Genomic DNA, 12,890 nt, shown 5'->3' with positions numbered 1-12,890 from the left:
CCTGGGGCAAAAAAAATACAGCTAAGGTCCCAACTATTCAAAATCGTTTGTTGTATATGTTCGAAACATAATTAAAGTTGCGAATTCCGAATACTCGAGATTTGATAGGAATTCCCTTCTTTTTTTAAATGCAATTATTAATGATCCAGGAATCTGATTTATTTATATTCTGAATGTGGGATAATTTATCACTTCTTTTCTTTTGCTTTTCTCGCCGCCGATCCCATTCTCTAATGACAGTAGTCAGGAATGCTCTTGGACAATCTGGCCAATTTATACAATAAAACAACGCCAGTAATAGGGCATATTACGCAAATCTCAGCGCAGATTTCGCTAATGATACAACTAAGGTACACAAACATTGCCAATGGAGGCAAAAAGCGCCAATTTTCAATATTGTTACAGATTTACGACCAAAAATACCTTCTACGCAATCGTGGTATGAGTTTAAAGGAAAAGGAAGGATTTAATGGATTATCCTGAAAATATTATTACTATTTTAGGTTATGTTTATATCAACTATATTATTTGGTCAACTGTGGTCATAAACCACCCATAAACTGATATAAACTTGATTTTGACTGAAGATCTTACCTGTATGAAGTCCATATTTTAATAAGTCTTCACGTGTGAAGTGTTCCGAGCTTCTTTTCGACTTTTTTACTGGCTCGAAAATTTTACAGCGCGAGGCGTATTCCATAATTTTCGAAGTTTATTTTATTCTATGGAAAACCATTTTTCTCAATATTTCGGCACCCGAATATGCTACATTGTTGTATATTTTTACAAACGAATGCTTACTTAATAAAAGGATTAATAAAGTACTCTAAAATAAACGTTTTAATTGACATTGCAAAAGGCGGCAAAGCTTTTGTAACTAACGTACAGTGCTGTACTCTGGCGGGATAAATGTGCAGTAATACTCCCTAAAAAAATATAATAGCAGTATGATTTCAATAAATAATTTGTAACAAACAAAAAACGTATGTTTTTAGAAAAATGGAACGTGTCTTTTCTGACAACTTTATATCCAATCAAAAGGGTGACAAAAAGCTCCATTTCTATTGGCTAAAATATGGGCTGAGAACAACTAAGATTATCATCCATTGGCTAATAAAATGTCAAACAATGCCGTTTTAACCTCCGGGAATGGCGTTTTGTTTGTGTGGCATATGGTTCCTCGTAGAAATTTTAGGAAATAAATTTCTCAGCGTCGTAAACATGTATTAACAAATTATTACTCTCTAATTATTAAACATACCACGTTATCACCGTGGTTTTTAGTAGTTATACGCATTTTGTGATATGAGTGAAGATATCAATGATATAGAAATGACAAGTACGGAAGCAGATTCTTCTCAAACACACGGACATGAAGGTAAATAAACAACATTTTTAAACATTCTTTATCTTTTCACTACATTACATTCTTATTCACAGATCAAATACATACATACTGTATTCGATATAGGAATAAAGCTCTTTATCTAAGCAATTTATTCTTATTCGCTGTTTGAAGTCTGTTTTTATATTACACTAGCGTCTCGTCCCGATTACGCTCGGGTAAATACATATTATATACCTAGACGTTCTTCAGGAATCACACTATCTATTGGTGAAAACCGCATGAAAATCCGTGCACTAGTTTTTGAGTTTATCGTGAATAGACAGACAAGGATATGGATGGTAACATGGATTGGGTATATATATATATACATATACTTCCAGGCTCTCTTTTAGGATTACAATAATTGTAGATTTAGCGATTATTTTCGTCTCACGACGAGCCCCCCTTTTCTAAGCCTAAATATATGAGGCTAGTACAGGATTCAACATTTGTAACAACAAATTTCAGCGACTTGTAGCACAAATGCTGAGGAGACCGCGTCGAGTAGCACGTCGGCCAGCACGGAGGGACAGGCCTCACGGCAGTCCAACTTGCAGAGGATACAGCAGCGAAAGCAGCAGGTGTACAGCTGGCCACACAACAAGAAACTGCTTAAACTGGCTATATACTCCGCTTGTCAGGTCACTACATCATTCTTATGTTGTGATTAGAAATTATGAATATAACATTTCATATCAGTCAGTGTTCTTGCAAATTATTTTAGGTTGTATGGGATTTCTGGAAGACTACTTATATCCAATATGTCCAATAAATGATATTGTTCAGACTTTCTTGTCAAAAGACATCATTGTGTATAAGAGATGGGACACCTAGGTTCAGACATAAAATCATAAAATCAAAATGTGAAGGTTGTTCTTAATACTTGGGCTAAAACACCATATAGACTTTTAGAGTCTAATCCTGTGAACTAGAAATAATGTTATCCGAAAGACCAATCACGAGTCTGGTGCTTGTGCTGATGTCCTCACAAGGATATAATAATAGATAAATGTAATACCTATGCATTGGGTCATCACAGAAAATAATGCAAGCTGAAAAAATTAGATTAGATATCACAATCAAATAAATTGGAGTCAAAATAACCTTTTGCAGACTCCGGATTGCAACTGTAACGGCTGGAAGACTCCTGTGCCACAGCAGGCCACTAAGGGCAACCAGCGCACTGACAACCTGCCACTAGCCAGCTTCACCGACCCCTGCCGCAATTGCAATCACATCCTAGGTGTGTGTGTCTATGGTAGACACACACACCTAGGATGTGACTCCACTTATTCTAGAATTTGATAATTTTAATCCATACATGGACTCATCTGTCTAAACGCCATATTTATTTATTGAGAAAACCAACAGTGTATGCATTTAGTTTAACAATTTTTATAATATGACAAAAGACAAAGCCAATAAAAGGTTTCCCTGTAGTGATTAAATTGATATAAATGTTTATTTTACAAGTAAAGTTCTCGCTGATTTCCATCTGATCACCATGATATTATCTGTGCCAATGCCAATAGTGTATGAACAATTCCAGAGAACCACATAACCCAGCTGAAGGGTCTCCCCGTGCCGGAAGTGAACCGCTTGCTGGGTGCTGTGGTCGACGTGGAGAATATCTTCATGTCTATGCACAGAGAGGACGACCACGACACCAAGAGGGTGTACTATTACCTGTTCAAGGTGAGACATGATAGATTATATTTATTCACACAATTTTTAAGTAAAATAAATTAACTAATTATTATTTGCGAATGGTTTTCTATGCAGCAACAACTAAAGAGTGAAAGTTTCAATTCACATCTATGAATGAACCCCATGGGAAACAGGCAGGATAAGATATATGTATGCATGATATGACCCCCAGCTGCTCCGGAAGTGTATCCTGAGCCGCACGCCGCCGCGCATCGAGGGCCCACTGGGCCAGCCGCCGTTCGAGCGGCCCTCCATCGCGAAGGCCATCACCAACTTCGTGCTGTACAAGTTCCAAGCGCTGCCGCAGCGGGAATGGCAGACCATGTACGATCTGGCCAAGATGTTTCTGCATTGCTTCAACCATTGGAACTTCGAGACGCCTAGTGTTAGGAAATTGGTGAGTTTTATTTATTTATATAGGTACACAACATGACAGTCTAATTATAAAACTTCCAAATAGGAAATGAAGTACAAAGGTACTACTTATTTCTATATATTTTTTTTCCAGACCTGCGAAAGAAAAATGAAAGAAAAAGAGGCATTGATGTGTAAAAGAAAGAGAGATAAATATGATACGATAAACGTAAATATGTATAAAGCATATACAAAAATAAATATGAATTACATTACATTAGTTATTTTTCATTTTAAGAGGTTGTCTGGACACTAGCGACACTGTCACATTACCTCTTTTTTTATTTATTAGTATTGATTACAAGTTACATAAATTATGTGATTTGATTTGAATATTATTTTTCAATTTCTTGTAATAAAGTAATTTTCAAATAATATCAGTAAATTCACATAAAAAGTGCGGCGACATACTGAAATCTATTTTTTATTTATAGTTTTACCCTAATTTTTAATAAAATAATGTACTTTTCAAATTGAACGAATGTGTTGTCATATTGAATAATAACTATTTCACTAAAACCATCCATATATTGTTAAATACATTCTTCTTTCTTTTGCAGCAAGTTTCTAATCCCGAAGACATATCTGCATACCAAATTAATTACACGAGGTAAGCAATATTTCTAATTTTTAATTATTTACTTTTATTTTAATCACCAGTAACATTTACATATCTTCTTTATCGAGTGTGTAATCAGTAACACTAAGGTGTCAGTTTCAAATAGCCATAGAACAAAATCTCTAGTTCTACATAGATACAATCAACAATAGAACACTAAAAATATACACCCGAACCCAAAACCTTTTTTGGAAGTCGGTTAAATAGAGGAATAAGTATATATGTACTAATAACAAATTAAGACTACTAGAGATATCCTCCATAGATAAGGAATATTGCCCATACTCCTTATGCATCCATGAGGAAGGCTTGTGCCCCAGCAGTTTAAATGGATGTTGGTGATAATGATGAGTTATGTATACCCCCCGTTCCAGATGGTTAGTATTCTGCCACGTGCCAGCGTTCTGTGACTCCCTGCCACACTACGAGACATCATTAGTCTTCGGGAGGACTCTCCTCAGAGCGGTGTTCAAGTCAGTGTGCAAGCAACTCATGGAGAAATGTCACTCGGAGCGGGACAGGATGCCTCCTGAGAAACGGGTGAGTCAATAACTTAAATGTAATGTAATTATATATAACCACAGTTCCATTCTCAGTGCGGGCAAATATTTATGATCCCAGATCCTATCATCAGTCGAGAGACATAAGAATAGACATAAAAATAAAGTTTCAAAATAAATAAATATTTATGAAGCCTGTCACACTTTCATGGTTAAACTGCTACACCGATTTTGATGAAATCCAGAATAGATATAGTTGAAGACCCGAAGTCCGTAGGCTTAAGCTTGTTCTTTTAAAACCAATATATAACTTTTAGAAAAAAATATTTTCTTTTCTAAAAAAAAAGAATGTATCGTCACAGGTGTTGGTCCTCACTCACTTCCCCCGCTTCCTGGCTCTCCTGGAGGAGGAAATCTACAGCGCCAACTCTCCGATCTGGGACCCCGAGTACAAGCAACAACCACCCACACATCTGCAGGCCATACTCGACAACAAAACTAGTGGGTGTCTAGTATTTTTAAACTTTACACAATAAATATCATTATAACATCATATATATTAACAGGGTAAAGCATGAAGCTTCTTTATTTAATGTAGATGACGTTTCAACGATCTTGCAGTCACCGTGGTCACAGCCTTTACTGTGAAAACGGTAAAGTCGTTGAAACGCTACATAAAATAGGTTGGTACGCTAACTTTTGTTAATATATATGTTGTGTGTGGTTACCTCTTTCTCACCTCTCTCTTCTGAGCGTTCGGAGTTCTTACGCAGCTACTGAGCGTCGGAGCCCTGGGTGCGCAGAACTACAGTTCCAGCTCCACTTCTTAAGGTGCATTTACACCAACCGAGCGACTGCCGCTTCCATCCTCATTATTAACATTGTCACTATTATTAGCATCGGTTCAATACAATCAGTATCCATATAACACCATCAATTCTCATCAACTTTCAGCGAGTCGCCGCGGAGAGTTCGAGCGAGTGACCACTAGTGGTGATAGTAAGGATGGATTCACCACTGTATCTCTGTCGTCAGGTAAGTCTTCCCACTAAAATTTGTCCGGCGTGGGGTCATGGCCACTTCACCTATATGAAAGGCAGTTTGGTCATTAAAAATGCTAATGGTAAAGTTTTTTTTTTTAATTTCACTTAAATTCAAAATATAATTCACTTATTGACATCAAAAAATTACTTAAAATAAAACTAAGTCTAGTGCCGACTTCCAAAGCGCAGGTGAAGAATAAGAATTCATTCATTCCCAAAGAGGATTGTCGTCATGCACATTTCCGGTAGTAAAATGTCCATTTTGCAATGTTTTCCGTCACCGGAAGTAAGTATAATTGCTGATATTAATCGTAATTTATTTACCAGGTACAATAAAACAAGAGGGCCTGAAACGCGGCCTAGAATCCCGGTCAGGTGACCCCCCCTCCGCGGCCAAGCGGCGGCGGGTGGCGGACGAGGGGGGGGATGACGTCAGCGAACACACTGTCGCCGAGATCGTGGCCACTATAAATGACCCCAACTATATGTGTGGGCCTGACGTGAGTATGACGCCTTTATTACTCACTTGCGTGTTTTTTCGCGTTAATTTCTCACAATTTCTATGCAGCTTGTATGACAGTGATATCTTGTGACGTCACAATTTCTGAGTCAAAAATTATTCCCAATAGACTTTTATAAGAACAAAAAAAAATTCAATCGCGTAATTAATAAAACTGATTAAAGCGGCATTTCATTATCGTATTCGATTTATTTAAAAACACATTAATTGTATCTTTTACCCAGTCAAATAGCCAAATAAAACGTGTAATATCTTTGTAAATGATTGTCAGGTATTTTAGAATATGACGTGAAAAAGTGCCTGCGAAGGCCTAATTTCTGAATAAATGATTTGATTTTGTTTCAGGCGCTGTTCCAAATGCAAGCGCCCCGCGACGAGGCGGCCAAATCCGAGGAACACCGCAAGATGATCGAGTTCCACGTCATCGGGAACTCGCTCACCGGCGCCGTGGACAAGCAGACCATGCTGTGGCTCATCGGTAAGTGTTGCCACAACACGTTGTCAAGCGGTCGTGAACTAGTTGTTAATACCATTTACCTGTGATCGTAAGGTCCGGTCAGATTCCAATCCTACTACGTGTTTGTATACCAATCTGACTCATGGATAGTAACTTTTCATAGACCACTTGCTTCCGGTGAAGGAAAACATCGTGATACCTGTACACTGGTTTACAGAACCCCCACCGCCCTCCCCGCACCTCACAGGGGGGTGGGCAATGATTGCCCTGTGGAGACATAGGAACAAAGTAAAGAAAATTTGTTTCTTCGTGGATTCTCCCATAAAAATTGGCTGATTACCTGATATAATGAAAATTGGAAATTTTATGTATGTAATGAGCATGTTATACAAAATTTGTACAGTGTCAAAAAATAAATAGTTTATATAAAACAAATATACATAGAGGAATGCAGCATATTATTTCCAAATACATATACATATATTTATGTACATTTTGATTAATTTTTTTACAGGATTACACAACGTATTCTCCCACCAATTGCCTGAAATGACCAAAGAGTATATATCACAGCTGGTGTTCGACCCGTAAGTACACTGACAATATAATTAATAGTCTTTTTTTTCGGCTATAATAATAAATGATAAAATAATTTTTATCTGGATGACCACAGATCCAAATATGTTAATAACAATAGCAAATATTAAAAATTCAAATTCTAATTAAAAGTCATATCAGATGCCTTTAGGCAACTTTATAAAATCTGACACCAGTATAAGCAATAACACACTAGCTGTGAAAGAAAGAAGTACAAAATTTTTTGTCATTACAGAAAACACAAAACATTGGCTCTGATCAAAGAGGGTCGGCCCATTGGCGGAATTTGCTTCAGGACTTTCCGTTCTCAGGTAATTTCATCATTTAACTAGGTTTTTGTGGTGTAATTGTGAATTTTTTTATATATATTTCTTTTTACACATAAATGTACATAATTCTCTAGCATATTATAAATATTATGTTTAAAAGCTTTTAGGCACATATTCATTGGATTATAATTTAAAACAACACCAACAAATGCTTGTAATTTATCAATTATTGTATTGTAATCTGTTTTGTGTGTTAATAAATAAATAAATTGTCCAGGGCTTCAGCGAGATAGTATTCTGCGCGGTGACATCCAACGAGCAAGTGAAGGGCTACGGAACCCACCTGATGAACCACCTGAAGGACCACCACATCCGGAACAACATCCTACACTTCCTCACATTCGCTGACGAGTTCGCTATAGGTATGCCATGTCTAACTTGTTTTGATTGTGTCTGTACAAAAAAAGTATTCATACGAAAAAGTATTTGTACAAAAAAGTTGTATTTGTCACAACTATCGTAACTATAATATTATAAATGCGGAAATAATTTTGTTTGTTACCTCTTCACACTCTATCTACTCGACCAATCTTCTTGAAATTTTGTGAAGTGTGTAGTAGAAGAAGGACATAGGGTCACCTTTCATCCCGGAAAAATAACTGCTCCCGTGAAAAAATTACGTGTGCCAACTTGTTTTATTTAATTTCGTCCAGAAAGCCTAATCACTCGAAGCAGTAGTATAATCGTATGTGTTATCTTAACAATGTCTTGTCCCAGGCTACTTCAAGAAGCAGGGCTTCAGCAAGGACATAAAGCTGCCTCGTGCCATGTACCAGGGCTACATAAAGGACTACGAGGGCGCCACGCTCATGCACTGCGAACTCAACCCCCGCATCGTGTACACCAGCTTCACCGGCGTCATCCGCAAGCAGAAGGAGGTAGCTGTTGGAGATTGCTATCATTTTTTAAGTAACAGTATACTCTTAAGCTTTTCGCACTTCAAACGTCAGATATGACTTTATGATATGACGCAATTCGCACGTCAGATATGACTGAACGTGTGAAACACTCCTGATTTTTCCACCATTGTATTCATTCATTTGATTTCAGCTTTGTTTTCCACCATTGTATTTAAGTTTGCTAAACTTTAGCGGATTCGGTATACATTGCTGGTTTTTCATTGAGGTAAATAAAAGCACTCATACTAACTACGCAATGTTTACGCATTCGCGTCGGCGTAAGGTCCCGACAAATGCGTGGCTTTTCAAAAGCGCTACATTTTAAAACAGTGAGAGCCTCCAACCTTGGGTGCTTATATTTGTTCGACATTTTTGAAAATGTAAACTGATAATTAAATAATATATTTTCTTCTTTAGATTGTGAAAAAATTAATAGACATGCGGCAAAAGGAAGTAAGAAAGATTCATCCTGGTCTTACTTGTTTCAAAGAAGGGGTAAGAATTTGTTTTAATACATTTTAACTCTTATTGATAGTTGTAAATACAAGCTTTTTGTCGATATCTTTTATATATTAGCGAGAAATAAAACATGATCTTAAAAAATATGCTACACAATATAAACAATATTAATAGAAAGTAGTTATTATATTTTTCCATTACACAACGTGACCACAATTTACTAAACCGAAAAGTAGCCATTAAAATCCGTGTAGTCAACTTTGAGTTCTGCGAAAGCTAATTCCATTGATATTGAGAATATATGTATTTCGTAACCGCAGGTGCGCAGCATCCCGGTGGAGTGTATCCCGGGCGTGCGGGAGACGGGATGGCGCCCCCTCACCCGCGCGCCCGTGCCCCCGCCCGACGCCGACCCCGTCGCGCTCAGGAATGTGCTGCACGCCGTGAGTACACGCTTGTCTGCTACATATAATACTATATAGGAAACTCTCGTCTTAGTATTTTCGAATTTCTTTCGCCACTTTCACTTCACTTCCACTTTCTATCTTTCAAACATAGAATTACAATTTGACATTTATAATATTTCCAGAGTTTGCCGTTTATTTCGTGCGTCCACTTATTATTATCGATATCACGGGATCTTATCAACGTATCGCGATGAAACCTATACCATCTTAAGTTAGACGTTCCAAATATATACATTGTATGTATGTCGCTATACGCTGTAAAAATCGCATCAAATTCCATCCAATAGTTTTCTTGTGATGCCCAAACAAACATACAGACAGACAAAAATTCTAAAAATATGTTTTGGCTTCTATTAGTGCCATAAAGACCCCCATAATTATTTTACTTTGACATCTCATATACAACAGACATATCCCACTTACAGTTTTATGTATAGATTATCGATTTTCAGGTTCGCAACCACGCGGCCGCCTGGCCCTTCCTCAAGCCGGTGGACAAGGCCGAGGTGCCAGATTACTACGACCACATCAAATATCCCATGGGTAAGTGACGTCATACCATGACAATTTTTTTCTTGTCACGTGTTTATTGCTCTCTGACGACAATAAAAGTTGGTAGCAAAAATGTTTGTTTGTAACATCTTTATTGTACAAAGAACATATGTTAAAAGTACTTACATAACACGAAAGTAAATATACAATGGCGGACTTATCACATGAGAGAATCTATTCAGAGTCCACCAGCGGTATGTTGAAATTTCTATAATGTTATTTTTTTAAAGGCCTTTTCTTAGTCCTTTTTATTGTAAGGGGGCTTAAATTACAATTTAAAGAAAGAAAAATTAACGGAACCCTTGATTTTTAATAAATAAGAGTGTGAATGTTATGCGCCATTTTTCCAGACCTGCGCACCATGGGCGAGCGTTTGAAATCGCGGTACTACGTGTCTAAGAGGCTATTCATAGCTGACATGACTAGAATTTTCACCAACTGTCGGCTATACAACTCGCCAGATACAGATTATTACAGGTAATTGTGATTGTGAACCTTATTACCAACTCATGGAATTCATTCTTGCCGCCTCTGACAATTAAGAAACTATGAGTTTGTTATTATCAAAGTGATTTTATACGAAAACAGTGTCGGTTGTCTGACCTCATAATGTCAGTTTGATGGTCAATCAAATCTTTAAAATTATTGCGTTACGAAAATTTGCAAAACTAGGATTATTGTTATTATATCAAAATACTATAAAAATGTGGTTTGAGTCGAACACTATCGGAATTTCGGGATAAAAAGTATGTTTTATTCCAGGCTATATACTACCCTGTACCAAATTTCATAACAATTCGTCCAGTAGATTTCGCGTGAAAGAGTTACAAACATACATACACACATACATCCTCACAAACTTTCGCATTTATAATATTATAGTAGATCAGGATGTGAATAAATCACCAAGTTTTTTTTTGTACAGATGCGCGAACACGTTGGAAAAATACTTCCACACCAAGATGAAAGAGGCCGGGCTGTGGGACAAATGATCCAAGTTCGATTTCGACGAGTTCTTCGTGAAGGAAGTCGCGGGCAACGTTCAAGTCGAATGATTTTGTTGTAGATAATTTTGTGTATGCTGTCTTTTTAAGACTGATTTTGTTTACGTCTGATGAGTAAGATATATAATTAGAAATGACGTGAAGAAGTAGAAAAGCGAACCCTGAATTACGTCGCTTTACGGCTGAAGATGTAACTAGGAAAACGTTTAGATGAGAGAGAAGATTCATAAATATTATCTCTTCATTGAATTATAAATTTTATGAAGTTCTTAATAAATGATATCTGATAGATACTTTGTCAGCCAGTGGTGAAAGAGGCTCTAAATGTATTTTCTTAGTATTGTGGATACGAATGAATAAAAATTTTGTATACGATTGATTGGTAACAAGGTACCTACAGGAAAAATAGTTACATGTTTATATTACGACAATAGTCTGACAACTGGGGATGACGTCGACCGTACGAAGTGGAGACGAAAATGTAGGAAAGCACAACCTGGGCTCCGAAGCTCAACGGTTGGGAAGAAACCGGAAAACGCTCAGATGAGAGGGAGGGAGGGTATAAGTTACCCCATTTACGCATGAAAAGTGAACCATGAAAAGTTACTAGTTTTATACGTGCCACGGTTTGTCCAATTAATATTTGCCCATGTCATGTTATTAATGTGAAAGTATGTTTGTTCTTCTTTCATGTCAAAACGGAGTAATAATTAATGTGATATTTTTAGTGGAGCTAAGAGGGGTATATAATCTGGTTTAGGGCGGGCAACAGCTAGTGTCCCGTAAATCGTCTCCTGCGCAGGCAAACAACATGACAATGCAAATAAACTGTTTTATGGTCGTATTTCTTTCATCTATCGTGGCGCATGTAACGTGCAAATTAGGGCATTATTTAATTAAAATAGGGAAGTTTATGGGATGTGATTTTAATATAAATATAATTCGAACTACATGGATAAATTATGATTTTGTTATAATAAGTAGCAATGCAGTCACAGAAGGAAATTATGTAATCTTGAAAATCAATTTAATAAATTGATTATTTTTGGAAAAACTACATAATGTGAGTTATTAGATTATTCATCATGTGCTCATTTACAATGAAATGTAAATAAGACATATTTTGGCACATTGATTACTTTGTTATAAATTAATCTGATACCAAAATGCTACATAGGTTTATTTAGCATATTAGGTAAATTGCAGATGTAATAGTGCATTTTAAACAAAAATAATTAATATGCTAGCATTATTAATTAGTTTTAAGTTATCTATTCTATTACTAGTGTTAACACTCTTAGCGTAACCGCTAGATGTATGTTAGTGGATAATTGTAAATAGCCTGAAAATAATAAATCAATTCTAAAATCCACGTATTTTCTTTTACTTCGAAATTTACATACCTTCTAAGTTCATTTGTTTCAAGTCGCGCTGGATACCTTTAGGCTTACTTACTTTATGTTAACAATAATTATTGTCTTAATTAAGTCTTCCATCCATTAGAGTATATCGAAAATCAAACAACAGCACAAGCTTTTACGATAACGTTCTGAGAAGTCTGAACTTATATCTGGAAGACAAGACAGCTTTTTTACAATATGTAAAAAAGCTGTCTCGTCTTTCAGATATAAGTTCAGACTTCTATTTTATAAAATTGAAAGATTGTCTAAAGCTTTTATATAAAACAAAAATTTCCTTATTTCGAACCGCACGCAAACGTAAGTTGTGGACACAGTTAGCTTTTTGATAATTTTGCAAGAGCAAATTTTTCGAGCCATTCAAGTTTACATGCGATTTCTAAAATAAATTACTACAAACTCACACACTACTACAAACTGCAGGCCTACCATCAACTTTTACAGAACGATTTCAATGCAACTCAGTTCAGTTTAGGCACCTAAAATGAATCGCATTCATACAAAAAATTAAGCCGATG

General features: G+C 36.4%; 2 protein-coding genes across 3 annotated transcripts in view; one reads left to right on the top strand and one right to left on the bottom strand.

The window, feature by feature from the left end:
* The window catches only part of LOC128678608 (neuropeptides capa receptor-like), a 60,088-nt gene extending 59,201 nt beyond the window's left edge, over positions 1 to 887 (bottom strand). The window contains exon 1 of the mRNA XM_053760242.1: positions 595 to 887. Within this exon, the coding sequence (XP_053616217.1) occupies positions 595 to 700 (106 nt within the window). The 5' untranslated portion in view covers positions 701 to 887. The remainder of the gene's footprint in view (positions 1 to 594) is intronic.
* Positions 888 to 1,128: 241 nt separating this feature from the next.
* Positions 1,129 to 12,326, top strand: Gcn5 (Gcn5 acetyltransferase). 2 transcript variants are annotated; one of them, XM_053760238.2, is made up of 20 exons: positions 1,129 to 1,378; positions 1,856 to 2,028; positions 2,501 to 2,630; positions 2,937 to 3,082; positions 3,267 to 3,491; positions 4,069 to 4,118; positions 4,502 to 4,667; positions 4,990 to 5,128; positions 5,582 to 5,662; positions 5,998 to 6,170; positions 6,536 to 6,668; positions 7,162 to 7,234; positions 7,480 to 7,555; positions 7,791 to 7,935; positions 8,291 to 8,451; positions 8,890 to 8,967; positions 9,252 to 9,374; positions 9,851 to 9,941; positions 10,301 to 10,427; positions 10,876 to 12,326. In XM_053760238.2, the coding sequence occupies exons 1-20, from the start codon at positions 1,306 to 1,308 to the stop codon at positions 10,940 to 10,942; spliced, it is 2,430 nt and encodes an 809-aa protein (XP_053616213.1). In that variant the 5' UTR covers positions 1,129 to 1,305; the 3' UTR covers positions 10,943 to 12,326. The 2 variants fall into 2 exon arrangements, with proteins under 2 accessions (XP_053616213.1, XP_053616214.1); XM_053760239.2 differs by lacking the exon at positions 5,582 to 5,662.
* Positions 12,327 to 12,890: the final 564 nt, after the last annotated feature.

This window comes from Plodia interpunctella, chromosome 20 (genome assembly GCF_027563975.2).
Source record: "Plodia interpunctella isolate USDA-ARS_2022_Savannah chromosome 20, ilPloInte3.2, whole genome shotgun sequence".
In the NCBI taxonomy this organism is placed as follows: domain Eukaryota; kingdom Metazoa; phylum Arthropoda; class Insecta; order Lepidoptera; family Pyralidae; genus Plodia; species Plodia interpunctella.
This window is presented reverse-complemented; position numbering and strand designations above follow the sequence as displayed.

Coding starts and splice junctions, on each gene's coding strand:
- Gcn5 (XM_053760238.2), top strand. CDS start 1,306: ATGAGTGAAGATATCAATGATATAGAAATGACAAGTACGGAAGCAGAT. Junction 1,379..1,855: donor TCAAACACACGGACATGAAG/GTAAATAAACAA, acceptor AACAAATTTCAG/CGACTTGTAGCACAAATGCT. Junction 8,452..8,889: donor TCATCCGCAAGCAGAAGGAG/GTAGCTGTTGGA, acceptor TTTCTTCTTTAG/ATTGTGAAAAAATTAATAGA.